Below are 21,122 nucleotides of genomic sequence, written 5' to 3'. Positions count from 1 at the left end.
CATCAGAAAGGGATGTTTGACGGGTAAACGGTAAAAATATTCTAAAAAAAGTGCGCACAATATTTTTCGGGGGTTAGAATTTTGCTGCTGCCCCCGTCCACAGCAGTACATTGCTTAGTTTCCGTGGTGATACTCTAGCCTGCTGACCGTGGATAAGTACGTCATACAACCCCACTGATGATCACATATTTATTAGCCTTGATGCTAATGTTCTATAAATGATAAATGAAATAAATGTATATATAAACTTGTGAATACATAACCAAGAATCATTGTTGTGACTGCACATGAACCACACATCAAAACTCACAAATACAAATGTTTATTTGATACCAAAAGGCAAACAAATTTTCCTAATCATTGATATGTATATTTACAAACCCATCCCCCACACTGACCGGCTGTGCTGCATATTCAAAATGTCTGCCTTAGCTGTTTCGAGTCAAGGGTTGTATGTGTGTATGAGTGTGCACATGAGGACCAGCTGGGCGGGGTTGATCATTCAGGAGCTTTTGGACAATGCCACATTAGCTGGAACTCACCGACTCTCGGGAATGTTCCAATAATTTAACACCAAGGCACTGACTGTGTTATCCTGTAAGAAAAACGCCCCCTGCTGGCACTCCGTATCTGACTGTAACATGAGAATATATAAACAGACACATATGTAACAATACTATAAAAGCTTGTGGAGTATAACCCTGTACTTCTTAAAGTAAAAAAATCTAATCTCAGAAACATCCTCATTGTGAAGGCACTGTAGTGATGTAGACTGTTTATAGTTAGAAACATATTAAACCACCAACAAAGGCTTGTAAATATGAAGGCGTGACAGCAGATCTGATGCTGTCATACTGTGTACTGAGCTGTACTTCAGGGGTGGGCAGATCAATTACCAAAGTATCAATCCTGCCGAAAGAAATTTAGTTTTGACTCTCCATACTAACATCATAGGGATCAATACCATATGTAACATCACGTTTTAGGCACTAAATTCTTAGTAAGCTTGCCAGCTGCTGTTCTTCTGTGCACGCCCCCCCCCCCGTGATCACATCAATTACTAATTACCATTAAAGCCTGTTTTGCCTTCTAACATGCGTACCTGTAGAATTAAAGCAAAATAATTTCAGAAATATGCTGATTTACTTTCTCAAGTGCAGGAACTTTACCATGTAATAGAGCAGTGGTTCCCAACTGGTCCAGATTTCTACTTAGTCATTAGTCCAAGGTCCACAGAGTTTAACACATTCAGCGTCATACTTGCGTGTGGCCATGGCTTTGGGCTGGTTTGCCGCCTCTCTGTTAAGTAGCTGTCCCTTTGGCCGTGTTTCAATTCAGGGGCTGCTGCCTTTGAGGGACGTGGCCTTCACGGTCGACATAAGCCAAACCGAACGGTCTCCGAAATGGGACAGTCTGGTCCGCGGAGGATTTCCTGGTTGCATCACCAGTTGTTCTCGCCCTGACCCGTTGTTGTAGGTTAGTTAGCCCTAAATCACGGACCCAGAGATTGTTATTATATGATTTTTTTTTCTTATTTAATACTGAGACACCGCCGTTTGATATAGTTCAGGCTGATGGACCGTTTTCAGGCAAACTCATTACATTTAAGCTGTGTACTTTTAGCTAATAGTAATGTTAGCAACAGTTAACCGTTAGATAGTTAACAACTGTCAGTTAACTTAACTATAATCATCACCGGCGTGAAATGCATCTTGGGATAGGCTGGGCCACGAAGGATTCATCCGTTGTCGGCCGCATTTGACGGAGCCTTTGAAATGGGACAGCCTTGGTGGCGCCGATGTGACGCAATCGGTCTTCGAAGGCTACAGTCCCTGAATTGAGACATGGCTTTGTGTCGGAAATTCACTGCAGTTAAAAATTGTGTTGTTTTTTTTTGTTTTTTTTTTAAGAAACGACACATTTGCGAGTCACTTGTAGTCCATTTAGAATAGACCCACCACGACCCACAGTTGGGAACCACTGTAATCGAGTATTTCTACACTTGACACTTAAGTAAAAGCTCCAAGCTCCTCCTCCACCTCTGCAGGCTGTAGGTTTACATTTAGCGGACAGACATGAGTGGTATCAATCCTTTCATACAAATTTCCCAAAATGTGGAACTATTCCTTTCAGTAATAAACAGGGAATATTAATATTTAAAGTAGAAAGAAATTCCTTATGTCTTTGGTAATCAAAATTGATTCAGAAGTAGCCTATTATTCGTAAATTATGATATGTACCATCATTATCGTGGCCCTGCTATAACTTGGTACCCAATCTAAACCAAATTTTGCTTTTGTGGTATTGCCCACCCCTCTACTGTACGTCAAAGCCAACCAGAGATGGGCCTCTGTCGGCGAACTGGAGTTTGAACATTAGAAGAAACAACATTTATACAGACGGGCCTGAGGTCATGGATGACTTTACATCTATATGCAGAGAGACACTGTCCGCCTTAACTGAAGTCCAGCGAGAATGAATACATGTTGCAGCTGGCGATCCAGTGTCTATAGGTATTTGCTGTATTTATACTGTAGTATTAATATTCTTTTTAAACCATTCGTAAGTTGCTTAATGCAGATATAGACAAATATTAGTTTCAGGAAAAAAAAGTGCATTTTTTTTGTGCACAGGATTAACCTGTGACAAAATCTGAATTTCAGCCCTTTGCCGTTTTCATCGGAGTGCATCATGATTTTATCAACGTATCCTGATTCTGACTGAACACAAAAAGGTTTTTAAAAGCATGGAATGGTTTTTGCAGGCGCCTGTGTGCGTCTTGTTGACCCAAGTCTGTTGTGTACCCTTTGGTGGATTTATTTGGTCGAGGCACCGATGATTTGCAGCAGGAAAAGGAAGATCTGGACGATGTCGACGTAGATGGAGAGCGCAGCGAACACGTACTCCTCCGGGCTGATGGAGTGCTTCCTGTTCCCTATCAGCAGCTGTGTGTGGTATGCTAGGAACTACGAGAGATGCAAGAAATATTCAGAATTACAACCCTGTAGATAAAACCGCCATCAAACGTGAAATTTCATATTGTTAAGTTAAATACTTACCAGAGTGAAGGCTATGGCTCCAATGGCTGCGTAAAGCATGTGAAGCCATGGAATCTGCAAAACACAGAGTCATTACATATGGGGGACAAAAAATGACTTAAGTGTAAGTTTAAATTGAAATGTATTTATCATTTAAATAATTTAATTAATAAATACATAAATAAACACAAGGATGAAATAAATGTAAAAATAAATACAAACAGAAATAAATACGAAAATAAATAAATGAACGAATAAATGTAATAAATATGGAAATAAAATAAATGCAAAAAGAAAGCTGATAAACAGGACATAAATAAACATCTAATTTATTTCTACATTTTTTGTAAATTTATTTTTAATGTATTTCTTTTTCAACATTTATTTATTTTTTATTTTATTTAATTAATTTATATATCGATATTTAATTAATTATTATTTTTTTCAATTATTATTTTATTGTTATTGCTTATTTATGTATTATTTACATAATGTCTTTATGTATTTATTGCAACCTTTGTCATTTTTCATCCTCCATAATAACAATGATGTAAACTTGGAAAACGTGTTGTCAGGAAACAATTTTTTTGTTGACGTCAGCTTAAACTCACATATTTGAATGACAGCACAATGGTTGTTATGATGCCGATCACAAATACTACGATCCCCAGGACACAGAAAAGTCCCTGGCACTTGGTGAAGTCCACCTAGAAAGAGAAAGCACCAACAGCTGGTTAATACACGTGTGACTGTACAAACACACTGCGGCCACTTGAAGCTGATAAGCGCTCACGCACACACATCCTACCTTTGTCTGGAAGCAGAAGACGGTGACGGCGATGCAGACGACTGCAGTGATCCCCAGAGCGAGAAACACTGCTTTTGTATCGTAGTAACTGAAAATAAAGAGCAGCACACGGTTAATTCAGAGGGAAACTGTCCTGCTGTGAAAACACGACTGTGTGGACTGAACGATTTTGTTTGTTTTTACCTGGAGATGGATCCAGTCATGTACGACAGAGCCAGGGTCTGTAAGACAATACACAAAAGGTCTGTTTGCCAGAAAATACAGTCACATCTAGGGGTGGGCGATATGGCCCTAAAATAATATCACAATATTTCAGGGTATTTTTGTGATAACGATATTCTTGATGATATGACAAATTTGTAAAAAAATATATATATAAATTATTCATTTAAGAACATAAAACTGCAACAAAATGAATGATATAGTTTTACAGTTTACTTCAAATATTCAATAAAAACTAAAATGATCTCTCATTTCTTTAGTTTGTGAACAACAACAGTAACTCAGAGTGAGATTCAGATTCTGTATACAATATTAATAGTTCAACAAAATAAAATCTTCCACAAATTACACATTTAAATATCTCCCAAACACAAAAATGTCCCCTGGGATCTATATATCTATAAATCAACAGGTGATTTCCTTCATTTAGTAAAATCCTAAATGACTGAGTTGTTTTTTCCACCTGGACCTTTATGCTCTGCCATTTCTCCTCTAATCATCACGCTGTAACCTGTGACAGGCTGTTATGATGCCACAACTATCACACAGTCACATATATGTAGTTTTTTGTCGAGCCGCGAGCGTCACATAGGTTTACATTACCAAAGGTTTATGACAAAATCACTTAACACTGACTCCCGTGTGCGTACAGCAAGAGAGGAGAGGGAGAGACGCTGTGCTGCTGCCAGAGGACCCGCTGAATGAGTTCCCTCTGAGCGGTAAGTCACTAAAAGATTCATGTCCTGAATGTTCATAAAACATTCAGGACGCCACAGTTTATTCCACACTACTGAAGCTGCTCCTCTTTTGGAACCACAGCAGCGTCGCTAATAACTTCACTCTCAGCCATGTTTGTTGTTGCCGTGGGTAACAGTGTGACATCAGTGTCAACACGTCTAAGTATCGCGAGTATCACGATATGAATTTTTCATATGATATTAAAAATTATACCAGTATGGGTCAGCTATATGACAAAAACAACACCTTATGGCCCATGAAGTTATACATGGAGCCATTTTGTGCACAGAGCTGATAAAACAGATATAACATATCAAAGTATTATGCAAACGCAGCCTGGGTCATGTGTGGTGACTCACTGTTTAGTATCAAAGTCAAACTTGGAACATTGAGATAATACCAGCACAGGCTGATGTAAGTCATCGCTGACAAAGCTACAGTGTTTAAGTCTAAGAATAGACTTGATCCAAGTCCAGGAAACTGTCATTCATCATGTGTCTCAACTTCCTACTTCACAAGTCAACCACAAGACGTCTGACTTACAAAGACTGACAGCAGGATGACGTTCCACGGGAACTTCCTCCTACAAAGAGAGTGTGGTAAGAAAATTCAATGCAGATTTATGTATATTCTTTGTACAAATACTCTTTATAACACTGAGCGGTCACACTCACCTGGGGCCCTTACAGCAGACCAGCACCAGGTGGGTGACGATATACACAGCGCTGTAACAACACAATGCACAGATGAATAAGTTCATGAACTTCATTTTGGTTCCTATAAAACGTGACTTTAAAAGGTGTCACCACAGAGTGAGACTTACTATGAAGTCCAGTAGATGGCTTTGTTTCGCCTTACGAAATATTTGACGGGTTCGCTGTGAGACACAGAGGCGGAGTTAACAACAGTGTGACACACTGACAGACCACAAACAAACACACAAACACACACTGTATACTCACACAAATGTGAACACGGCCACGATGGCTGTGGTGACGAGGAGCTGAACAGCCAGAATCAGATACACCTGAAAAACACATGCGGACAAAAGCAGGTAGTATGTGTAATCACATATTTGACATCAGTGGAGACCAGATTTAATGTAACTACTTACAACATACTACGCTTTTTATGACAAACTGTACTATGACTTATTCTGACATACTATGAAGTTTTGATATTTTTTTTAAATGAAATGCTATACTATTACTTTTTTGTGAATTATTTTGTGACATACTATACTATGGGTTTTTATGGTTGCACAAAATATATTATGACCTGTTTATGAGATTTTTATGGCATACTGTGGCATAATACCACAAGGCAGACACAAATTTGGGCTCATATAGTTTGGTTTGTGTGACAAGTGTGATTTACCTTCCTGATGAAGGCATGCCGGATGCTCAGATCGTCAAAACCGCTGCCGCTTGCCGCAAACCCATCACCACCTGTGTTATCAGCAGAACAGAAATATGAGCAGTGACAACAAAGAGCAACAGGAAACATGTCATCAGTGACCAATGAAGAGTTAGAGAGGAGGCATCATGCTGTAAATTCAAAGTGTAAAGTCATGGTTTGACATTATGGAAAATACTTTTACTGACTTGATTGCCATGAGAAGACCAATACCTGTCTGTACACATTAACCATTAACCAGTACATATAACTTGCTAATTAGTGAGCTTTAGATGTGTTGGTAGGTGGATTTTAATACCTTTGATCAGAGCCTGGCTCGTTGATTCTCCCTGTTTCCATCTTTATGCTAAGCGTTAAGCGAGATTTATACTTCTGCGTCAGATCGACGCAGCTGCGTCGATGTAGAGCCTACCCCGTAGCTTGCTGTGCACCTCCCTAGAAATGTTACTCACGTCGACGCAGACCTCTTGTCTATTTTTGTAAGCTGAAACCATTTCCCTCAGCGGAAACAACGCTTTTAATTACTTTAATTTCACAGATAAGAAACAATAAATTGTGGAGACAATAAAGCCTCCACAAAATAGCATTTTAAGTCTTGTGTGTAATTTATCCTGGCTTCATATGAGCAGAGGTAATCTCTGCTCGTTGCTAGGCTAATTTATGCAATGTAAAATGTAAAATGCCTTGTGCTAATAACGTTAGAATGTTGTATTTGTTTGTTAAACGTGTTTAGTATAAGGCAGTTGTTTTGTCGGTGAACCTTGTGAGCTGTAATGGAGCTGAGTTTTGTAGTGTTACTTTTGTTTAATGTTGCTGTTGTCCCTGGCATCATATGAGTAGAGGAAAAGTCTGCTCGCCGCTAGGCTAATCTATACAATGTAAAATGCCATAGGCTTCTGCTAAAAACATTAGCATGTTGTATTTGTGGGGAATATGTGTCCAGATAAAGACAAGTGTTTGTCTGTGAATGCTGTGAGTTATAGTGAAGCTGCTTTGTGTATTTGTGATTGAAATTGTCTCTATGAAGCCATGTTTAATGTGTGTTTAATGTGTGTTTAATGGGTGTTTTGGGTCTGTTTTCAACTAAACTTTACAGCACCTCACAGAATCCCCGCCACCGACTAGTGCTTCGGAGGTGTAACTGCAGAGTGACACAGACACACCACCTCACGAGTAAAAATGGTCACAACGGCGAAGGCCACGTGTGTAGGCTCTACATAGAGCTGACGCACAACTATAAATCCCACTTCTTATTTATCGTACAGATTTGAGTGCTAACAGTCTACTCATCTACCTCTGGGCGCAAAAATGAATAAGCATATTTTGCGAAAATGTGTACAATTTTTTAAACGAACTGAGCCTCAATATTTTTTCACCTTTAATTTAGTGTCAGCAATTGGCCAGGGCTATTTTCTCAATTTTGCTGGTTGGATGAAGGCTTGCTGCTATTTCACAGTGTTCCAACAAAAAAAAAAAAAAGCCTAACCCCATTTGCAGACACACACTGATATGCTCAGCAGGTCCCATCTTACCAGAGCTCAGGACATCTGATGGCAAGGTCGGTGGCATGACAGGAGGCATGGGAGGGGGACTGGGGTATCCGGGTCCTGGAGGCCCGCCAGGGTGCGGATGTCCTTGGTACGGGCCGGGAGGATAGCCCCCTGGCTGGCCTGGATACAAGGGGGCGTTTGGACCACTGGGGTAGGGAGCAGAGGGCTGGCCTGGCTGGGGACCACCATAGCCAGGGAAGCCATACGCAGGAGGTGGTGGGTAATTCCCACCCTGAGGTGCATACAGCGGTCCCCGGGAGTCGTCGTACCCTGGAGGGTAGTCTGACCTGGACATTTCACCTGTGGGGAGAGAAGTTGGAGAAAATACAGTTCACGTCTGTTTCACATTTCTATGTACAAAAGCTGATAACAGAGAGTGAACAAACAACAGGAACAAACATGTGCCCAATATTATCTGCCAATTTCAGCTTATCACAGATACTGTATACCTGTATAACTGCGTGGGCCTTAAAGGGACAGTCCATTCCAATATCAAAAACACATTTTTCCTCTTAGTGCTGTTTATCAATCTAGATTGTTTTGGTGTAAATTGCCGAGTGTTGGAGATATTGGCCGTAGAGATGTCTGACTTCTCTCCAATATAATGGAACTAGATGGCACTCAGCTTGTGGTGCTCAGAGTGCCAAAAAATACATTTGAAAAACTCAACATCAATGTGTCTTTCCAGAAATCATGACCTGGTTACTCAAGATAATCCACAATGTTGATGAAACCAATGAAACTGCTCACAACAAGGTCTGTGGATTATCTTGAGTAACCAGGTCATGATTTCTGGAAAGAGACATTGATGTTGAGTTTTTCTGAACAAATACCTGGATATTATTCTGACGATGTAGGGTTGACTATTGGTGCTTTTATAAAAGATTTACACAGTGAGATTTAAATGTGATAATGACTAAGTGGGTGAAGAAAAGCTAACAAACTGATAAGTTCAGGAAATTACATCACTTTAAATGACTTCACTTTAAATGACTTCACTTTGCAGCCTTTGATACCAGACAACATTTATGATATTACAATAAAATCTAAGATGATATCTTGTCCCATATCATGATACTGATGTAACATTTATATACTGTCCAGTGCTACCATAAAGCAGTTCTGTTCACTGATTTTCAACATCACAATGACCTCCTAGAGGAAGGGCTCCCAAGTGGTTCAGCTACAGGGTCCAGATTTCTCTTTAGTAATCAGTTCAAGATCCACAGTGTTTAATACATTCAGCGTCATACTTGTGTTTGGCCATGTCGTCGGGCTAGTTTGCTGTCTCTGTCAAGCAGCTGTCCATTAGTCGCTCACTTCAAAATAAAAGCTCTGTCCCGGAAATTCACTGTTCTTAGAAATAAAGTATTTTTTTTTACAAACTTGACACATTCATGAGTCCACTAGAATGGACCCGTGACCCACTTTTGGACCGTGACCCACCACTTCGGAACCACTGATCTAGAGTTACAGTTCCTAAGATAACAGAAGGATATACTACATACAGTGAAATCTATGATGGTTAATAAACATCTATGACGTTATGCTGTAATTTGAGACGAACCTACCTTATAAACCATCACAAACATGTTCACATACACATACATAACTGCATATTCCTGGTTTCACTAACTGAATAAAAGCACAGACTGGGTTCAGGCCTGTGCACAGAGCTGCTGTTGGTGTGTGTGAATTTGTGAGCACACATATTTATCCAACACTTATATTAGGCTGGGTAATGAGATGAACTTAAAGGAATAGTTTGGATTTTTTTGAAGTGTGGCTGTATGAGGTCAACAGTCAGCGTATTACAGTCAGTGCCGGCCCGTGGCATAGGTAGTTTGGGCAAATGCTATAGATGCTGTCATCCATGGGGGCGCCACAAATGGTGTAAGAAAAAATAAATAAAATCAAAACCTTTATCTCTCACTATTTTTACTAATACTATTATTTTTTAAATATTACATCAGACCACAACAACATGACTACATAGGAAAAACTACTAAATAATAGAGAGGTCTTTTTTTCTGGGTTCTTGCCGCCCCCCTCTAGATTGATAAACAGCAAGTTTATCAGTTGGAGAGGCAAGCAGAAGCAGTGCCACAGAAGCAGTGTACTGCTTTGTATTTTTTTTTGCATACCTCCATGGAAAGTGGCTAACATATTGATTCACTGAGAACCACGTTTAACAACAGCAAAACTATATCAAAACTAGAGGTGTGCCATATCACATTGTTCCCGATAATACCCGTATAATTTTTTATATGATATGAAAAATTCATATCGCGATTCTCCCAATATTTTGATTTGCTTACAAACTGACGTCATACTGTTACACACAGCACAACAAACATGGCTGAAAGTGAAATTATTACAGACTATAGTAGAAGTGTACCTAACAAAGTAGCTGGTGAGTGTAAAGCGGTGAAAATATTCTGAATACAGCGTCCACTTATACTGAAATTGAGTTTTTAGGTGGCTAAATAAACTGGGGGCGTGCCAACTGCCATCTATTGTAGAGAGTACCCTAACTATGGATAAGTACCTCATACAACCCCACTTCCAAAAGTCCAAACTACCCCTTTAAAGGATCCATCTGGGGTTGTATCAGGTTAAAGTGACATGTGGTTCTGCTTAGAAATGTGGTTCTCAAAAACCACCACAGGCTCAGGAGCCACCACATATGTCTCTGAGGGAAATGTCTAATAATAAACCTCACATCCTCTCAAACACACACATGCACACACACACACAGTTTTGACATATGGCCAAACTATTCCATGTTTCTACAATGATTATTAAGGGAGCTGTGGTACTTTTACACTGTAAGTGCTTTACCAACAAAATTAACCCACTTTTACGACATGAATCATTCAGATTTTAAACATAATTTCTGTCACATGTTGCAGATGATCTCTGACTCGTTACAATACCAAAATAGACACTAAGCCACCATGTTAAACAGACTGACCCCTGTTTCTAAGAAGGTTCCTTTTGGCTCGCTTATTTATCCACTGGGGCTTTTTAGGGGAATACGCACAGTAAAGGAATTCAAGAGCTGGCTCCACCTCATGCTGCCATTACATCACACCCAGAGCACCAAGCAACAGGACAGAAAACACCAAAATGGAAAAAGTGCTTCAGAGCAAACAGTCACAGACGGAGCCTGAGAGCCGATCACTTCTTTGGTCACTGAGACGCACAGTTAGCAAACGAGAGGGTGAGAGGTGTTTGAACAGGAGGGTGTAACTTGTCTGTAGGACATTGAGAAACTGTCTCAGGGGTTGACGGACCAGCTGTAGTGAGAAATGAGTTAGAGCTGACAGCTGATGTTGATTTCCCACAACTGATTATTATACTTCATCATCATCTCCACCGACACAAGTCATCACTGTCATGGTTCTGAGTCAGTGCTACACCCTCTGACAACGAGTTTGTTTACGTCCATGCAGCCTAACCACAGATACAATATTAAAGCCTGTACAGTCTGTATAACCGAGCTCTTAAGTTCCTGGATAATAAACTTAAAAGCTACCACCGCTGTAATATACTTCCTGGACATGGTCTCCTTTGCTGGGAAAGTCTCATCAAACGTCACAATGCCTGTTAACTCAAAATTCGTAATGTATTTGCACCTCTTCCATTTACCATTACCTACATAAAGAGGTAAACGTCTTTCAGTAAGAGCTTCCCAGTTTTGGAAGATTCTTCAGGTAAATATACGACGTAGTAATTCTTACCTAGACCTGCGCAATTGATCAAAATATTATTAAAATCACAATATGACCAAGTGCAATATCCAAACTGCAGGAGCAGCATTTTTTTTTTTATTAAAAAGGTCAAATGTGTCACAACATACCACCACAAATGTAGCATTGTGGTGCTACAGGGAGGCCCCAGCCTACAAATCATTCAACGCCCGAGCCACACTGCCCGCGTAAGCAGTGGCTTTGTACATGGACCGCATTCCCACTGAGCTACTAGTTGCCCCTAAGTACCAACTATTAATTGTGGGAATACAGTACCTATAGCAGCAGGCAGCTCTGCAGCAGTAACGCTGTCAGGGTGAACACTGCATGCCAGCGAGCCGCAGCAGTTCAGTGAGGTAGCCTGCTCATGTAGGCAGTGTGGCCCAGACGTAAGGGAACATGTGTGTTTGTTAAAGACTTCATCATCGGTTTTACATATTTTTTTCAGTGAAAATAAAATGCAAAAAATTACCACTCTCAATAAAACAGCGACACATCGCAATCACAGTATCTGTCAAAATTATTGCAATATGATTTTTTTTTGCACATCGTGCAGCCGTACTCTTACCGATCCTTTGCACGTAACTTTAAAGGGACTGTTCGCCCCAATATCATAAATACACTTTCCCCTCTTACCTGTAGTGCTGTTTATCAGTCTAGATTGATTTGGTGCGAGTTGCTGAATGTTGGAGATATCATCAATCATGACTCGGTCACTCAAAATAATCTACAGACCTTGTTCCGCTGGCACCATTGTGTATTTTCGCATAGTTTTGCACTGCACATGATGTAACACAATAACATCATTATGAGCATAATGCCACAGAAGACAGAAGCCTTAGCTTTCCGCTGCAAAAAGGTTGAATGTTCTAGCGATTATGGTTTTTATTTTAGATCGATATAAAAAGGATTATGCAAAGAAAGATCTCCTGTGGCTATTAGGGGGAAATACTAGCATCACCACGTGTTGTCACCACGTTTGCACAACATGTAAGGTAAGGTAACATGATGACAAATACGGCAGAGGCCTCAGCTTCCTGCTGCAGAAAGAATGAATGCTCTAGCCATTATGGTTTTATTTTATATAGATTCAAAAAGGATCATGTGAACGATCTCCCACAGGACGTCCGTTTTTAAAAGGTTAATGTTTACATCTCGTACTATCACGAGCCTTTCATACATGTGTAGATGCACGCTTCCTTCTGTGTGTTGATACAGTTGGCGGGTGTAGCTCGGTTGAAAAAAAATAGTTCCTTCATGAAACTGCTCACAACAAGGTCTGTGGATTATCTTGAGTAACCAGGTCATGATTTCTGGAAAGAGACATTGCTGTTGAGTTTTTCATATGTATTTTTTGGCGCTTTGAGCACCACAAACTGAGTGCCATCTAGTTCCATTATATTGGAGAAAAGGCAGACACCTCTACAGCTGATATCTCCAACATTCAGCAACTCACACCAAAACTATGAAGACTGATAAACAACACTACAGGTAAGAGGAAAAATATGTGTTTTTGATTTTGGGGTGAACTGTCCCTTTAAAACTTATGTCAGTTTTCATTTTCTGTAAATGAACTTTTTGTTGTCGTGTTTTTACTGCATTTGCTGACCGCCTGTTTAACATAGTTTTGCATTAGCTGCCTTGTTTATACATGTCCTACTTTGCATGACACAGCCTCACTCCTCTGACCTTTTTATTCTGTTTAGCCATTCATGTTGCATCTTGCTTCCTCTGATTCTAGTTTTATATGTTGTGTGTGTTATGGGTTGTTTTGAACAGCAATTTTAGGTTGTGGGACAACAGGCTAACACTGGCACATTAACAGCGTGTTGATCAATGTCCCTGATAATAAATGCATAAAAATAAACAGCACAAACTGCAATTCTTCAGATACCTCTCCACACGTCACTGGCAGCAAGACTCCATGCAACCTGTGTCATGTGAAGTCAGTTGGGAGGACAGCATTACAATCCAGTAATACCTTACGGGACAGTCACAGTGAGAACCGGTTTGACTAAGCTACTAATCTTTACTTTTTGTTTGGACTGTCTCAGGTTTAGATTTAACTGCTGTGGATTAAATAACCTGTAAGGTGTCTTGTAGCTAATGCTGGTGAGGGTCTACAACTGTTGAACAGTCTTCCTGTATGTGACCTTTGTCATCATGACTTTTCAAACCTCTTCTTTCCAAATAAGATGTACTTCTGCATTGTGGGCTTCAAACTTACAATCAAATTAAAACAGACTGATCATTAGGAATTTGATAACATGTTTTTGTAAAGTGTTTCTGTTATTCTGTCAATCTACAGTGAAGTTAGGGTCGGCATGTCAACTTTAGCCCCTGAAAAAGGTGGAAAGGGAAAAGTAGGGTAGCCGGATTATTTTGGGAGAGCAGAAGAGGATCTCTTATTTTTTTCTCATACTAAATTAAGATTTTATTTCAGCCTTGTTTTGCAATATAGTAGACAGTTAAGAGCTGCAAAGATTCGTCAGTTAATCAATCTGCAGAAGATACAACAAAAATGCAACACATTAAAAGCTTCCAAGTTTTCAGATGTGACTTTGCTGCTTCTTCTTGATCTTACACTATAGAAAATTTTATCATTTTGGGCTTTGGACTGTTGGTCAAAGAAAACAAGACATTTAAAGAAGTCAACTTGGAATCTGGAACGCTGGAATGGTCTTTGTGTCACAGTTTTCTAATGTTAAATAAACCAAACAATCCATTGATTAATAGAGAAAATAACTGGCGGATTAATCAATGATGAAAATAAGTATTAGGTGCAGACCTATAACAGTTAGATTTGTTACCGTTATATCACAAAGACAACTTTCACAATATATTTCAGCAGCAGACTGACAACAGCAGAAAACTGAGTACATTTTAATATTTGTTCATTTATCACATGTAATACCGTTATCGCGATATTCAACAATGTCATCGTTTATTTTCCTCAAACTGTGGAACCTCTGGGAAGTGTGTTGCCATTTTTATGGTACATTTAAGTCAAGAGAAGGGTTTGGAGAAAATATTAACAACCTTGGAGAAGGCCTTGGCTTTTTTAATAAAGTGAAAAATAAGGTTCAGCCCCGCTCATCACCCCGATAACTTCCATACAGTCCTTGACTAGAGACAATTCAGCAGTGTTTGTGTCTACGGGGAGTCTGACAGCTGAATGAATGAACCGAGAGGAAAATGCCCAACAACTCATTACACATGAGGGAAATTCATGCAATTATTTCAATTACAGAAATCAGTATTAGTAAAGCTAGAGTTGCAACAATTAATCAATAAGCTGTCAGCTATTAAAGTAATCGCAAACTAACTTGACAAATAATCAGTTTGAGTTATTTTTTAAAGAAAAAAATAAATAAATTCTCCGGTTCCAGTTTCTTATATGAGAAAGAATATTTTCTGTTATCTTTACAGACAATTAATCGAGAAAATAATCAACGGGTAAATACATTTAAAAAATAAAAATAAATTAAATAATTGTTAGTTGTAGTCCCAGTAATGGTTTCATTCCCTTTATGTGTTTCAGGTCTGAGGCTCAATATCCTCTTAATATGACTCATTAAGAAACATTTCAAAGGGTTTTATGGTCTCAGTGTTTTCTCCTATAGGATAATGTTCGATGTATTTCACTGGGTCAGTATATTAAAAATCACCCACCTACAGCTTTTAGTCTACAGATGTTACACTCTTTGAAAACTGCACCCTCAGTGAGTTTTCTTGACCTTCAGACATGGATATTATGAGTATGAAAAAATGACTTGAGTATTAATAAATAATTGTATGAATAAATACAGGAATGAATAAATGCAAAAATGAATAAACAACTAAAAGTATAAATTGATACGGAAATAAATAAAGATGGAAATAGCTAAATAAAAGAATAACTAGGTATAAAAATGAATAAATAAAAGTATAAATAAATAAATACAGGAATGTCTAAATAAATAAATAAATAAAAGTCTAACTTAATATAAAAATGAATAAATAAAAGTATAAATAAATACAGGAATGTGTAAATAAATAAATAAAGGTCTAACTAAATATAAAAATGAATAAATAAAATTATAAATAAATACAGGAATAAATGCATAAATACAGAAAGAAAGAATAACAGAATAAATAAATACAGGAATAAATAAATGACTATGGAAAAAAATAAATAGATCAAATAAATGCTGAAATAAATAAGGCAATAAATCAAGATTAAACAAATGTTGAAATAAACATGGAAATAAATAGATAAAGTTATATTTATAAATAAATAAAAGTTGAACAGGACATAAATGAATATATTACATTTAATTCTACATTTTGGCACCTAACATCTGCATCTTACAATTTATGTATGTATTAATTAATTTATTTATCTATTTGTTTTTATTTCAGAAACGTCCATATCTCCTTGTTTTCCTGCATTCTGACCTGCACAGATGCCCTCACTGATCTCTTACAGTATCAGTTTATATCAGAGACACATGCTGGCTGACCTGCACACTGTGTTGGAAGGAGGCCATCAGCAGTGTTTGCTGGTTACACCTGTGATTCCCCTGGTGGGACGAGTCAGAAATGTCTGCCCTAAACAAAAGTCTGTTTCTGGGTTGGGCTGAAACAAAGCAGCAAACAAACAGCCCTGTGTGTGTGAGTGTGTGTGAGAGAGTGAGTGTGTGTGTGTGAAAGTTAACGAGATATTTGCAGTCACCACGAAAAATGTGCACCATCACAGTTTCCCCTTTCCTGACAGCAGGACAAAAACCCAGCAGTCTAACTGTGAGTAAATTAAACTTCAACATGTGAAGTTCACTCTGCTGAGGAGCTGTTAGGAAACATAAACGTGTCCAGGGAGCACAGGGACTACACCCACTCCTCCACCCTGTTCACTGAGCACCAAACCTCAGCTCACAAAAAGCCTTTTCAGGTGAGACACAGTGCTGTGAGGCAGCCATTGGAAAACACACGCTCACACCACCAGATACAGATTCAGCTCCATGTTGGTTGTAATTCGGGGTCATTGAGCCGCCATGAAAACATAACAACAAGTTAAAATGAGCTCCACTTACCGAGTAAGAGATGCCAACGAGAGAAACAATATGGAGGTAATTATTCCCAGCGGTGAAGTGAGGAAACTGGAATGGTTTCCACTGTCGCCCTCTGTGTTTAAAAAAAACACCAAAGAAGTGAAGAGAGTGTCAAAAGGGTTAATAGTGAAGCTGCTCCGTCTGCTGTCAGCTCTGCTCTGCGGAGTGTGAAGCTGCAGCTCACAGATGTGAAGCAGCACTGAAGAACATTTTCTGGAACAGTGAAGAGCAGGGTGGAGTCCAGAGGAATCTGTGTGTGTGTGTGTGTGTGTGTGTCAGAGAGAAACAAGGCCTGAGGGTTTGGCTGACTCATTTTCAACAGGCACTTCTCATGTTACAGACTAAAGGTGCAGTGCTGGAAGAAGTACCCAGATCTACTGAAGTAACTGTAACAAAACATAGAAATACTCTGTTACAAATTCAAAATCTTACTAAAGTAAAAGTACAAAGGTATTAGCATCAAACTGTACTGAAAGTACCTAAAGTAAAAGTACTCATTATGCAGACTGGCACGTGTCAGAGTAATGTATTTCACTGGATCAGGGACTGTTCGTTACGTACCTACAGCTAGCGGACTTTTCCTCTACTCATATGAACATTGACACTGACAACAGACCACATTTAATAAAGATAACATTACAAAATTCGACTCCATTACAACTCACAAGGTTCACCGACAAAACAACGGTCTTATATTAAACACGTTTTCCAAACAAATATAACATGCACAGCTAGCGGACTTTTTCTGTTCTACTCTTTGAAACCTGCACCTTCAATTTGTTTTATTAAAGGGACAGTGTGTAGGAATTTCTGTCATCTAACGTTGAAATCGTATATTGCATTCAAACGGATAGTGCACTCTAGCTCCTCACTGTTTCAAACGCGTATTACAACTACGGTAGCCGCTGGGGGGGGGGTTGGTACCACATAGCATCTAGCAACTTGCTAACAAACACAAACAAGTGTTCCCAAAGTACTAATATTGCTCTACGACACTGTGTGATCCTCAGAGTGTAACAAGCATGAACTATGTACTAATTAGTCGGGTTACATTATTTGTTTATAATTTGATGTGCGTGTATTGTTAGAGATCCTCATCTAGTGATTCAACACCTGCAATGGTAGGGAGAGGGAGAGGATCGGTAGGAGCTAGGCATGGAGGAGAATACTTTTACAAGAATAAGTCAGATTATTGGTGGAGGTAATTGTACACCTTTGATGACATTTATGAGTGTAGACATCAATTTTTGCCAATAAATAACAGAAAACGCTACACAATGTTCCTTTAACTTTTAGACATGGATATTATTATTATACTAACCACATTTTCCAAACAAATATAACATGCTAACGTTATTAGCACAAGCCTATGGTATTTTACATTGTATAAATTAGCCTCACAGCTAGCAGACTTTTTCTGTTCTACTCTTTGAAACCTGCACCCTCGATGTGTTTTCTTGACCTTTAGACATGGATGTTATGTAGTATGAAAAATGACTTGAGTAGCCTATTAATAAATAATTGTATGAATAAATACAGGTATGGATAAATATGGAAATAAATTAAGACTTTTCCACTGCTCATATGAAGCCAGGATAAATCACACACAAGACTTAAAATGTTATTTCTGTGGAGGCTTTACTGTCTTCACAATTTATTGTTTCTTATCTGTGAAATAAAAGTAAATAAAAGCTTCCTTGCCACTGAGGGAAATGGTTTCTGCTTACAAAAAAAGACTGGAGGTCTGCTCGCTATGACGTGTAGGTGCACAGCAAGCTAAGGGCTAGGCTCTGCGTCAACGTAGAGCCTAGGCCGTACCCTACGCTGTAGCTTGATGTGCTACAGTTAAAAGACGAAATGTACGACAGGGGTAGGGACATATAAGTTTTACTTCTACCTTCTCCTTTTTGGACATTATTATATTTGTCTTGTTTCTTTATGGTTTTTATTTTTGGTACAAAATAAAGTAATTCATTCATTTGTTCATTCCTGTGCTTCTGTGCTGTACAGCTACATGTGTTATCACATGATCTGTTGGGCAACCACCTTTGGTTGTATATATTGAGGTGTGTCTCCTTACCTGGGCTGGTGCCTGAAACGTCACATGTGGTGATACGATTAACACTTCCAAAAGGAGCAGTTTCTGGTGTGCAGATCTGCTTTTGTATTTTTGCAGTTCTGGAGATATTGGGCCTTTCCTAACCGGCACCTACCCATTCCCACTCTGTCACAGAGTGTCACTCCCATTTGTGGTCACCTTCACAGCTGAATGAAGCACCCTTTATCAATGTGTAGGGTATAAACACAGCAAACTTCCCTCTCTGCGGCAGAAAGTGGAACTGTCGTAACTTTTTGTAACTATGGAGAAAAATAAAGCTTGATGCAACTTTATGTCTTTAATAATAGAGAAAAACAAACTCTGCCATTTTATGTTCTACATATGTATTTGTAGCACTTATATTTGATCTGTATGTGCTGCTGTTGTTTTTCTTTATTTTTGTATATAATGTTTTTATCATTAACTTGATAGATTCATATAATAGATAAATAAATAGAAATAAAACTTACTCCTAATCTTCTTTGGTAGCATTTCTTTTCTTTTTTGTTAGTTGAGTTATGGTACAGTTCTTGTAAATATACAGCGCTACAATCAAATCAATGTAACACGTTTCTACAGACTAGGAAATTATATATTTTATCCTAAATACAACGTAACCCTTAAGATGTTAACATCTGTTTGACAATAGGACAATAAATGTCTACCTTAGTGTGAGCAGGTTACGTTTGTAAGGGTAGTTACAGAACTTTGTTTTCTACAGAGCGTCTTCCAGGACGAACACAATATGACGTTGCACAGCTCGGCTCACTTTCGAAAAGTTTTGCAACTCACTTCCACTTCCCACTAGTTGGTTTGGGACGGCACTCAATGTGGCCGACCGTCTGCGTGAACACAAAAGCGGAGGCTCAATCCCAATTCTCATTTTTACCCCTACCCCTTCGTCTACCCCTTGCCCCTCAAAACGGAGTGCCAAGGGCTAGGGGTGAAGATATTCCCCTAAGAAATGGGACAGCACTCGATTACCACTACGTCATCAAATGTTGTCGCTAGCTGGCTGCTACGTCAGCAGAGGCGACAAGTGTTTATCACAAATATTCAAAATGTCGTCTGCAAACGTTGTAATGTCCATTGCTTGGGTTTTAGTGTTATGTCTGCGGCTGTCCACAAGTCGCAGAAATCAAAGGAGGAGAAGATATCTTCGACGCATACAAGTGTTGATGGACCAGTTTTTGGTATGTATGGATTGGCTGTAAATAGACGTTTTGTTGTATTTAACATTAACCGAGCTAATCAACGCTAACGTTAGCTAACGAGCTTACCTAAACATGTGTAAACATTCGTGTATACATTTATAGCTCGCTTTGGCTGCTCGTTGCACCATTTTGCCGGTGTTCGCACTTAATTGTGGGAAAATTCCAAGTACCCCTTGGTTGCTAGTGTGGTCCGGGAGGGAAAATCTTCGTTTTAAGGGCTATTTGGCCCTAGCCCTTGGCACTCGCCCTCGATCCACAGGAGAATTTGGATACCCCTTCCCCTCAAAAGAACGCGCAGAACTAAGGGGTAGGGCTAAGGGGGAGGGCTAAGGGGTGGAATTGGGATTGAGCCGGAGTGACAGTGGGCAGGGAGAGAGCATAGGAGGTGGTTTGGGAAAGGCCCTGGATGCAAGGTCACAGTGACCTTGATCTCTGACTACCAGTCCTGTCCCCAGTCCTCCTACCAAGTCCTGTTTGCCCTTTCCTTGAAGAGCACCTGACTTTTTTACAGTTTACCTGCACCTGGTGTCTTGACCCAGCGCAGCACCCCAAATTTGTTTTCTCTTAATCAGTTCATCGTTGAGTCCAAGTGTCCAAACGTTTGTGCCAAATTTGAATAAATTCCCAAAGGTGTTCTTTCCCCTGTAACATAAATAATTTCCCCTCGGGGATCAATAAAGTATTTGTGATTCTGATTGTGATTGAAATATCGCCACTCTCTTCCCGTGAGGAAACCTTTACATTCTTTACCTTTCTAGCCGGATGTTTGGTGCTACTCACTTGTATCTAGTACCTCCTTCACACACTCTATGGGTAAGGGAAGTCTTTAATTTTGTCAAACTGGAAAGAATCAGGTGCATAATGAGGGGCTCGCTGAGGAAACTTTGCATGATGTGGGATCCCTTTTTCGAGTATGTACGAGCTTGACTTTCCAGATATTCCTGATAGTATTTAGTGTAATTTTTATCATCATGCATGATTTTCACATATTTTTATTTTACTACTATATTGTTTTGTTCGTTGTCTCGTTCTGGGTACTGATTTGGTTTATAGTCTTTGTCTTGTCTTAGTCCTGTCTTGGGTTGTGTATTGTACCAACAACAATTTGAATCTCAATCATATCAATCATTTTAGTTTAATGCCAAGAAATGGCTTGCTGACACCCAAAGATGTGAACACTAATACACGTAATATTT

At 39.2% G+C, this 21,122-nt stretch overlaps 1 protein-coding gene across 1 annotated transcript; it reads right to left on the bottom strand.

The window, feature by feature from the left end:
• Positions 1-306: 306 nt before the first annotated feature.
• Positions 307-16,844, bottom strand: LOC126382964 (protein lifeguard 3-like). The gene is made up of 12 exons (XM_050033272.1): positions 16,597-16,844; positions 7,755-8,072; positions 6,184-6,254; positions 5,769-5,833; positions 5,630-5,683; positions 5,481-5,531; positions 5,350-5,389; positions 4,030-4,067; positions 3,847-3,934; positions 3,650-3,745; positions 3,060-3,113; positions 307-2,966 (listed from the first exon to the last, which is right to left on the bottom strand). The coding sequence occupies exons 2-12, from the start codon at positions 8,065-8,067 to the stop codon at positions 2,817-2,819; spliced, it is 1,020 nt and encodes a 339-aa protein (XP_049889229.1). The 5' UTR covers positions 8,068-8,072; positions 16,597-16,844; the 3' UTR covers positions 307-2,816.
• Positions 16,845-21,122: the final 4,278 nt, after the last annotated feature.

Source organism: Epinephelus moara, chromosome 21 (genome assembly GCF_006386435.1).
Source record: "Epinephelus moara isolate mb chromosome 21, YSFRI_EMoa_1.0, whole genome shotgun sequence".
Lineage (NCBI taxonomy): Eukaryota > Metazoa > Chordata > Actinopteri > Perciformes > Serranidae > Epinephelus > Epinephelus moara.
This window is presented reverse-complemented; position numbering and strand designations above follow the sequence as displayed.

What these genes read in the sequence shown, in the direction of transcription:
- LOC126382964 (XM_050033272.1), bottom strand. Translation starts at nt 8,067, where the DNA reads ATGTCCAGGTCAGACTACCCTCCAGGGTACGACGACTCCCGGGGACCG. An exon ending in GCCATCTACTGGACTTCATA is followed by an intron (nt 5,532 to 5,629) that starts GTAAGTCTCACT and finishes GTGTTGTTACAG; the next exon opens with CGCTGTGTATATCGTCACCC. An exon ending in TCATCCTGCTGTCAGTCTTT is followed by an intron (nt 4,068 to 5,349) that starts GTAAGTCAGACG and finishes ATTGTCTTACAG; the next exon opens with ACCCTGGCTCTGTCGTACAT.